This window comes from Sebastes fasciatus, chromosome 4 (assembly GCF_043250625.1).
Source record: "Sebastes fasciatus isolate fSebFas1 chromosome 4, fSebFas1.pri, whole genome shotgun sequence".
Lineage (NCBI taxonomy): Eukaryota > Metazoa > Chordata > Actinopteri > Perciformes > Sebastidae > Sebastes > Sebastes fasciatus.
In genome coordinates, this window is record NC_133798.1 from 6738808 (window position 1) to 6748414 (window position 9607).

General features: G+C 37.1%; 2 protein-coding genes across 2 annotated transcripts; both read left to right on the forward strand.

The window, feature by feature from the left end:
- Window positions 1–226: 226 nt before the first annotated feature.
- On the forward strand, window positions 227–1216 carry LOC141767049 (C-C motif chemokine 8-like). Its single transcript, XM_074634302.1, has 3 exons — window positions 227–442; window positions 527–650; window positions 1020–1216. Exons 1-3 carry the CDS (start codon window positions 379–381, stop codon window positions 1126–1128), a joined length of 297 nt encoding a protein of 98 aa, XP_074490403.1. The 5' UTR covers window positions 227–378; the 3' UTR covers window positions 1129–1216.
- Window positions 1217–5394: 4178 nt separating this feature from the next.
- Window positions 5395–8271, forward strand: LOC141765604 (C-C motif chemokine 3-like). The gene is made up of 3 exons (XM_074631699.1): window positions 5395–5574; window positions 7414–7537; window positions 7735–8271. The coding sequence occupies exons 1-3, from the start codon at window positions 5508–5510 to the stop codon at window positions 7826–7828; spliced, it is 285 nt and encodes a 94-aa protein (XP_074487800.1). The 5' UTR covers window positions 5395–5507; the 3' UTR covers window positions 7829–8271.
- The last annotated feature ends 1336 nt before the right edge of the window (window positions 8272–9607 follow it).

The window sequence follows — 9607 nt, forward strand, 5'->3', positions numbered from 1 at the left end:
GAGACCTTTACACTCTCTAAAAATGCACCAAGATGTAAAGATAAATGCGCTTCTGTTTTCTGTGGTAGGCGAGTGATTTTAATCTTTACACGATCACTGTGGCCTGTCCCTTCACTGTCACTTCCTTCCCCTAACTAGACTTCAGCAGGCGTTTAATTATTTTTTCGCAGTGGAAGTTCTGACGAGGTGTGGGGGAATTTTGCCTTGATGTCTCATGGCAGGATTAATTTTAGACGGAAAGCCTGACGTCACACATTTCGTTCCCACGATGGACAGGATATATATTGGACGCAGTGCTCAGAGTCGATCACAGCAAAGGGAGAAGAAGAAGAAGAAGAAGAACATCATCGACATCATCATCTTTTCACTGACAGCATCATGAAGACTCTCTTCTTCACTCTGGGGCTGCTGCTTCTCACGGCCTGCTGCTGCAACGCCATGCGTGAGTGATCTGTGTTTGTTCCTCATCATCTTCAGAGTTTTTCTCTCAGACATGTTTGACTTTATCCCTTCACCTTCCTCACAGCTAAAGCCCTGCGGTCCATGGCACCTGGAAACTGTTGCTTCAAAGTGTCCACAAGCAGTTTACCATTAAGGCTTGTATCCGACATAACCAAGACCCACAGCTCCTGTCCGAAGAAGGCATTCATGTAAGTTTGTGCCTCGTTCTCCTACTATTTTTGTCTTGTAACCGGTGATGAAATGATGAATAGAAAAAGGTATAACCTACAGTATGACCTCCAGACAGGCATCATCACAAAGCCACAGCATCCATTAGAACTACACTTCCTTTAAAACAAAACTGAGTTTCAGTGGGTCCTACTGAACTACTGATCATCACTGTCCATCAAAGTATTATTAGTACTTCAGTTACGATATTGACTGGTATTTATATCTATCATAGTATAATCCTATGCTGCAGTTTCAGTGGAGTGGAGTGGAGATTTCATCAACCAATACATTAACTTTAATTGAAATGGCAGTGCTGATTTTACGTTTCCCTTCTGTATGTTTTGCAGAGTCCAGACTATCAAAGGAAGAAAGATCTGCTACAGTGGAACTTTCCCTTGGGCTCTGGATGTCTACAACCAGCGGCACAACACGGAGGGCAGTGGTCAGAAGCACTGAAGATGTATTATTGTATAGTACTGTGATCAATCAGTGCCTGGTTTTGCAGGCTTAAAGATGTGAATTGAGGTGTATTTTAATAAAAAAAATATTTAATATATTGAACTATATTGCTGGTTATGTGTATTTTCTGAGTACAGTGTGTATTTATCAGAGACAACAAGTCTCCCATGTCCAATTTAGGCCTTTTATACCTAAAGAGATGCAATCTAGAAAACACTGAAGATTCATTTCCACTTCCACATTAAATTATTTGTTAAATTTTGTTTCCCTACTTGAATATATGCGGCCTTATGCATCCCTCCCTATGACATTGAACACACATTTAAATGGTGTTGACCATGATCCAACAGATTAGACCTGATTCTCTTTTTAGATGTGTTTTGGTCTTCACCAAATCTACAGAGAAAAACATATGGCTCTTTCAGCTGCTAGGGCTTTCTGTACTGACCGACTTTGTCTATTTGCTGGTTGAAGCTGGACAGGTAGTGTACTGTGGGTTAACCTCTTAAACCCTAGGGGTGTGGTTCGCCTAGACAGACAGACCCAAAATAAATCAAGAATAGCTTCACAACTACCAGGTCAATATGCATGATCTTGGTCTCTATGGATAGGTAAGACCTCGGAGAATTCATCCTCAGTAAACATTGTGACTGTTACTATCACAATACTACTGATATCCACTACAGGAGGCTATGTGCACACAATGGAGCCTTTGGCCATGACATTTACCCTGTGCATCATCACATTCTACCATTGTGCACAGTAGAAAATCAATAAAAAACAACTAAACTGTATAATTTTGACTCCAAATGGAGTAGTTTTATTATAATAATGAAATATGATGAATTAAAACTTAGATGATAACAAATAAGATCAATAACAATGTAAATAAGATAACAAATCCAAAGTCAAGTATGTACATTAAATATAAAAATGGTCAAAAATATTATAAAGTAAAAATTCAATTTCTCGTGTGTTGATTTTGTAACTAAAATATTGAAATCATTGACAAACAAACATTGTTTGGACAAAATACACTTGGAGTGTACCTCGTCTTTTAGAAATTATTCAGAAAAAAGACCACCACAGCATTTTATGAAGTTTAGTGTGTTTGTGTGTTTTAACACACAGCTCAGCTGAACCCAGTACCAGGTCCGTCTGGTAAAAGAGGTTAAACAGAGTTATTTTACTGGGGAAAAACAATCACATGGGGTTGATGAGAGCAATGACATTGAGCCGTACAGTGAATGTTTGGGCCATTAAACAAAACAATGAGCTAAAAGAGGCCAAAAAGTGCCTTAGAGCTGCAGTTTTAGCTGATAATTCTCTGTTTGTCAGTCACACATTACATGTTATTGAGTCAAAGTTCATCTAAAATATATGTTATATATCTTTAATGCAGTTTTAATCCTTCATCATCACCATGCACAGTCTGCAACTCTATACATATGTACAAGATATATTACTGATAAACAGAATTACACACATAAAACATGTGCCTCTGTCCATGTTATTCTTTAGCTGTCTCGATGGACTACTTGTGTCAGATGTGAGTGACTATTGCAATGTCCCTGGTTCAAGTCTGACCAGAAGTAAGTATACTAATATCAATGTAGTAGTAGTAGTATACTTGTAAGTGTACCACTTTAATACTTCTTGGGACTAAATTGGCCCACTTTTTAGTTTATATAAGAATAATAAACATGGAGTACACAACTAGTTTACACCTAAGTTTTATTTTGTACTGCAACTACACTATAAGTATACTGATAGTTTACTAGTTTTATACTTGTAGCCCACTTTATAGTTTATGAAAGTGCACTTTAAATTATACTCTCAGTTATCTACTCGTTTAATAGTTTTTTATACTGCAAGTATACTAGTATATACTTGTAGCCCACTTTATAGTTTATGAAAGTGCACTTTAAATTATACTCTCAGTTATCTACTAGTTTAATAGTTTTGATACTGCAAGTATACTTCTAGCCTACTTTTTAGCAGAGATTCGAGTCTGACACTCAAGAATACTTAATCATACCTTTCTTAGGTATATCTTGATCAATAGATTAAGTACAAGTAGGCCTATAAGCCAAATATACTTAGACTTCTCTGTATACTTGTCAGTATGAACCAAGTAGTATATTTTTGTAAAGTATATCTCTGTAGTATACTAATAGCACACATGAAAAAAGGGGGTTTAGAGTACTAGTGCCAGGTGATTATATTTCTGTCTGTCTGTGGACCAATTTTCGTCTTTGATGATGAGGTTGAGAAATATGCAAAATCAGATCTGTTCATCATCAGACTTGCAAATTTGTGATATTATATACAGAATAGGCTATCTATTTACACATTTGAACAGAAAATTGCAAATGCACAATGTGCACAGTTCACATCATTTTCTCTAGATGTGCTGTAATGATTATTTTTTTTCTAACATTTAAAAAATCTGCAGCCGTTCTGTCGGCGCTCCTCTGCACGACACTTACACCACAAGCTGTTTTCTTGTTGTGACAAGATCAGTGTGGTTTAAGAATGACTCGCAAACTTATCACAGATCACATCGGTTCATACGCTTAATATCTCACAATCTATTCTTTCTGCCTCTGTGTGACCACACTTGACTTTATGATATGTCAACATATGCTAAACCTCTATCTCCTGACAGCATCAGGAGAGGCTGTTGGTCGGTTGGTGGTGCAATGTGCAACTTTATCTGCACGTACCTTCATTTACTGTAGGCAGCAGGGAAACAACACCACCCCAACCTGGTACTGAAAAGGTGGTCAAATTTGACTATGAAATTTAATTTTATGGTAATTCTGATTAGATTTCATTACATTTACTTTGTTCAGGACCGCAGAGTAATGATAGGATGATATGATGATATGATGATATCATATAGAATGGCCTAATCCAAAACATTTAGCCAAGCATACAACCTTAGTGGTTTATTGACACATGTGCGTTTGTCTTTCTATACTTGTGGGGACCCTCATGAACCTATTTCTAACCTTAACCTTAATAATGTAACAGTTGTCGGTTGCTGAAGAGAGGGAGCGGCATTAGTGAGAACAAAGAGAAATAAAACGTTACTGCTGACACCCAGAAACGTCCCGAACACAGCAGAATGATAAGAGAAGAGAACATCCAGGCAGAGTTCTGCAGGGTCTCTGTAGATACAGACACAACCACACACTTCTAGTGGGAGAGGGATACACAGAAGGCACACAGAAGGGCCCCAAGCCGGATTCGAACCTACGACCCTCTAGCTGTGAGGCGACAACGCAAACCACTGCCTTTCAAATAACAATTTCAAATTTGGGAACACAGGCCTTCATAATAACAGCTTCCTTCTCTCTTCACTCTAGTCTTTTTCAATGGAATTCAGTCTAAAGTTACTTATAAGTTAAAGTTGAGTTCTCAGAAGGGATGCACGGATACCGGTAGCGGATCGGATATCGGGCTGGGTATTGACTCAAATAGCTGGATCAGGTATCGGTGACAATGGGGCCGATCCATTCAATTCAATTCAATGTTGATATACTCCATACATTATATACTCAAATTTTAATTCCTTATTAAGCTTTGACCAATTTGGTGCTGCATTAAAACACACCAGGTTTACACCTGAATTGTAATTCCTGTTAATTTTGAAGATTTTTTTGCCAAGTTGGTGTACAATTTATTATTTTAATAGAATAGACATATTTAGAATGGACATCTTTATTGTCCACTTGTGTGGAAATTTGTCTTTGGCTTCACAGAAATACATACACTTAAAAACCTCCTTTGCCATGGGTTAAATTACATGAGATTAAAAAAAAGGAGAAAAGAATAAATAACTAAACTTCACTAAATTTATGTTATGTTGTGTATTTATTGGTAACATTTTGTTTTAAGTTAGAAAAGCAATGTTTAAGTCCAGTCTGATGTTGCCTGACACATAAAAGAATGATCCCAGTCATTTCCACACGGTGAGTCATACAGCTTATTAATTAAACACTGGTATCGGATTGGTACTCAGTATCAGACGATACCCAAAGCCCAGGTATCGCTATCGGTATTGGGACTGAAAAGGTCAGATCGGTGCATCTCTAGTTCTCAGCTCAATCAAGTAAATGTATATCCTGATTATTATCTGTTGTCTTTTATCAACAGATCAAAATGCAGAACAGTTTGCAGCAGTGTGATTTCTAATCTCTGACCCTCAAACTTCCTGTCACTCAAACTTGTGACAACACCCACCATGTCAGTTTTCTCAGAATTGCTATATATGTGAACATGAGAACATATAAGCCACTATAAGTGATCAGAGCAGATCACGTCAGACAGCAAAGACAGAAGAGCGTCATCACGTCTACACTGAGGCCACCATGAAGACTCTCAGCTTTACACTGGGACTCCTGCTGCTGCTCACTGTTTACTACTGCACTGCCATGCGTAAGTCTGTCACTCTACTTTCTGGACCACACTGAAAAATAATTTCTGGATTAGTGATTTTATACTGAGTCTATAGAATACTAGAATCAGCCTATAGAAGTTTTTATTTGTAGAATAATAACCCAAATACTTGCTAAAACCCAGAAAAATACAGAGCACATGCTCGTGTCCTTAGTGGTACTACAGCCCTATATACAATATGACAAAAGGCTGAAATATGAAGCAAATATACTACACATTTTTAAAGGATGTATTTTTAATTACCCAGAGAATGAATATGAATCACATGCATTTAATCTCATGTTGTTGTTTCTTTCTTTCTGCTGTACTCAGTTCTCTCCTGCAAAAGAGATTTTGATCTCAATGAGATTACCTGATTTAACAAAATTTATATAAAGTCATATAATTTAAAAGGTTGCACTAATATTGAACAAGTATGTAAAACTATGGTGCCTAATATCACAGTTAATAGCCCTAAACTGACAAAGCTGTCTTATATTTTCTAGTAAAATCGGTATTTTGCCATCACTGTTTCAGCAAGGATACCTTGAGCTAAATTTAGTTGACTGAAATTCCTGCAGTAACTAAAGGCAAAGTTAAAGCACAGCATCTATAGTGTTTACTTTAAGGGTGAATACATCAAACATTACATATTCATTTTTATGCCTCTGCGCCGGCAATTTCTAAAGTGCCGATGCACAGAAATTAAAGTTTCATCAATATGTTTCTGAGGTGTTCTGATAGATGACAACCTCTCTTGGAGAGCTTTTGTCCACAATACATGTCTGTTAACATTATATTATAGTTTAATTTATCCATATTTAACATACTGTCATATTGTTTGGGCAAGTACTTTTCCAACTTATCTGAGCAAAATATTTTTAAAACACTTTATTAGATTAGCAACTATTTCGAATGCTGTTTTACCAAATGCACTACTTTTTTTTAAGTGCAGTTATTAACTATATCTGGCATCAACATTCTTCAGACATGTACATTTGTCTTCAAGGCGAGATATAAGGATGCAGATTTACCTCATTGTTTTAGATATTATTTTGTTAGCGACTCTCAGTTCCATAATTACCAGACAGGCTGGTGATCTTCATCTTCCTCCGTATAAAACATCCCATAGTCAGTTTTCTATCAGATTATTTTATAGAATGAAAATGTCCATTTAATGGATTCCTCTGTGTCATTGTCTGTGTATAAAAAGAGACTTAGAAATGCTCTGAAACACAAAATTATTTGATTTGGGAAAAAAAGATCACTCTAAGAAACTGTAAATATGGCGATTACTGCTGCTTCTTTGTATTATTATTATTATTTATTTATTTTTAACTTCACTTCTACACTTTACATCCTATATTTTTATATGTGAAATGTCTTGAACACTAACATCTAAATGTACTGGTGGTTTTTGTCATGGTAATATTTGTACCTATTGTTTGTCCTTTGGACACACCCAAACCCTCACATGTATTTTACATTCCTTTCATGCGAGTTGTATTTTACGGTCTTTTTATACATGTGAACAAATGAAATAAACATCCCTAAAAGCCTATACAATGTGATAAATAAATATTACAATAATAATAAATATAAAAATAATGGATAAAAATTATATTACAAACTTTGGAAGCCTGATAAAATGTGTCTCTGTTGTAAAGTTGGAAATGATGAACCACTTTAAATTATTTCATTGAGTTCAGTTCAAGACTCACCGTCACTGACATGATGTTGCCAGCATGCAGCAACACACATGCTGACTTGTTGTGTATTGAGCTCAGTGAATGATAATGTATGGTGTGAAATGATCCTTGTTTTCTTTTGTCTTTCCAGCTCAAGCAGTGAATGCAATAGCACCAGGATCATGCTGCTTTCAATTCTTTACCGGACAGGTGCCGCAGAAGCAAATTATCTCTGTCGTCAAGACTCACAGCAACTGTCACGAAAAGGGATTTGTGTACGTCTGTGCTTTACTCCTTTACAACTGACATTTGTTTATGTCACTAGAGTGATCCTCACCAGAGCAATGATGTTTAGCCAGTTTTTGTCTGAACACAAAACAGAAAGAATGAAGAAAATAAGCATTTTATTTCAAGGAAACGTGACGAATGTATTCTCCAGTCTTAACTCTGTTGTTACGGATTTTTTCTGCAGGGTCAGCACCGCCAGAGGGAAGGAGATGTGCGTCAGCCAGAATTTGGACTGGGCACAGAAAGCTTTCAGGAAACAACAAGTCATCACTGACTAATGATGGTCCTCATGATCAGACATCTCCAGCTTCTCAACCTGCAGCCACAATAAAGCTCTGTCGCATCATTTTTATGACAAGAAGCTTTGCATTGTGTACTTTCATGCAGCTATTAACCATTTTACTGATAAAGCCTTGTTTTGCTTCATTCTTAATAATTACATTTTCATTTTACAAAATGTATTGATGTATGCATTCGTAAGCATTCAAAAGAAAAAAAATAAATATGTATGAATATTGTTTGGTTTATATCTTAATCTGGCACAGATTTGTGACATATTGAAATGTATCCGATAATGATTCTTTTCAAATTAGCAGTGGGTCCAGGAGGTGTAACTTTTCATATCTCACAAAGGAGAGAATCTGCATTCTGTCAAGTGTAACTTTCTATTCATGGTGATTCAATCCTGCAATTATCTTGCTCATGTGAATAAATAAATAAATGAATGCAAGACATGACATTATTTAAAAGAGGTCACAAAACACCAGTCAATCAATGAGGGCCCAGTAAGTCTATAATTGGTCACAGTATATTCAGAAAAGTAACCACAGGAAGTTTGTAATGAGTAAAATGGAAAAAATACACATGCATAATAGTAATACTGCAGTATATTAAAATGTTCCCAGCTTCTTTCTTGGTTTCCATGGTACAACATTTCAGTATGCCAATGAGCCTGAAAAATGTCATGAACGAATGAATATGACACATCCCACCAGGGCAGGACTTTCCATGAGGGCCATGGCCACCCTGACCTTCAGTTTGGCCTTCTCGCCTCAGAAAAGTACAATATATGCCCTGCGACCACAGTGGCCTTGATGCCTCGCCTGCACTGTCCAAGCTGATTTTGCTGTTTTCTTCTCTGCCTCTTTCCTGTCAATACTGCGTTTTATAGACACCACTTTGCTGGTTGAGGGGATGCACCCAAAACCGGCTCCTTCTCCTTCTACCCCCCCTTGTTCATAACTGGAATTTTAACGGTATCAACAGTCTAGGCTACAGCACAACTAAGCAGGAAATAACAACACAATTAAAAAAACTAAAAGGAAACCATTTAAAGCTGCAGTGGGTAGAAATGGAGCAAATCTATTTTTTAAAAACATATTAAAAAAGTTATTTTTATAAAACGGTCACTATATCCTGACAGTAGAACATCATGAAAAAAATCATGTTCCTCTGTGTCCTCCGGTGCTCCTATTGACATCTGCAAGTCAGAGCTGATCTGGAGTCTGCCGTCCAGCTGCCGTCTATGAGAGCCGGCTGTCAATCACTCGTGAACTCCGATCAAAGGCAACACTGATCAAATATGAATCAAGATTCTGTTACTGTAATGCCTATTTCTCTCCTCAAATGTTTTCAGAAACATCTTGTAGTGCACGGTTTAGCTGTAAAATAAGACAGTTTGTGACCCAGCAGCCATGTTGAGATCTGTTGAGGAAATACCAAACACCGCCCACCAGCCGGAGCACAGCCAATAGGAACGCTCTCTCTCTCTGAAATGACCTGTGATTGGCCAAAGTCTCCCGTCACTGGCTAGATTTTCTAAAGCCTAAAAACAGAGCCATGAGGAGGTGCAGAAGTCTAGTTTTCTCTCAGAACACTTGAATTACAATATGCTGAAAGGTTATTATGGAATTTCTGCCCAATAATGCCAAAAATATACTGCCTACTGAAGCTTTAATAACAGTATTCAGAAGAGTAAGTGCATTGACTCTGCCAGTCCCGTACAGTAGGAGGCAGTATACACCTTTAGATGTGTTTACAATCTACCATGAGTGGCG

Excerpts from the sequence above, each read along its gene's own strand:
- LOC141767049 (XM_074634302.1), top strand. The coding sequence starts at position 379 with ATGAAGACTCTCTTCTTCACTCTGGGGCTGCTGCTTCTCACGGCCTGC. Across the intron at positions 443-526 it reads CTGCTGCTGCAACGCCATGC|CTAAAGCCCTGCGGTCCATG; the intron begins GTGAGTGATCTG and ends CCTTCCTCACAG. Across the intron at positions 651-1,019 it reads TGTCCGAAGAAGGCATTCAT|AGTCCAGACTATCAAAGGAA; the intron begins GTAAGTTTGTGC and ends TATGTTTTGCAG.
- LOC141765604 (XM_074631699.1), top strand. The coding sequence starts at position 5,508 with ATGAAGACTCTCAGCTTTACACTGGGACTCCTGCTGCTGCTCACTGTT. Across the intron at positions 5,575-7,413 it reads TTACTACTGCACTGCCATGC|CTCAAGCAGTGAATGCAATA; the intron begins GTAAGTCTGTCA and ends TTGTCTTTCCAG. Across the intron at positions 7,538-7,734 it reads TGTCACGAAAAGGGATTTGT|GGTCAGCACCGCCAGAGGGA; the intron begins GTACGTCTGTGC and ends TTTTTTCTGCAG.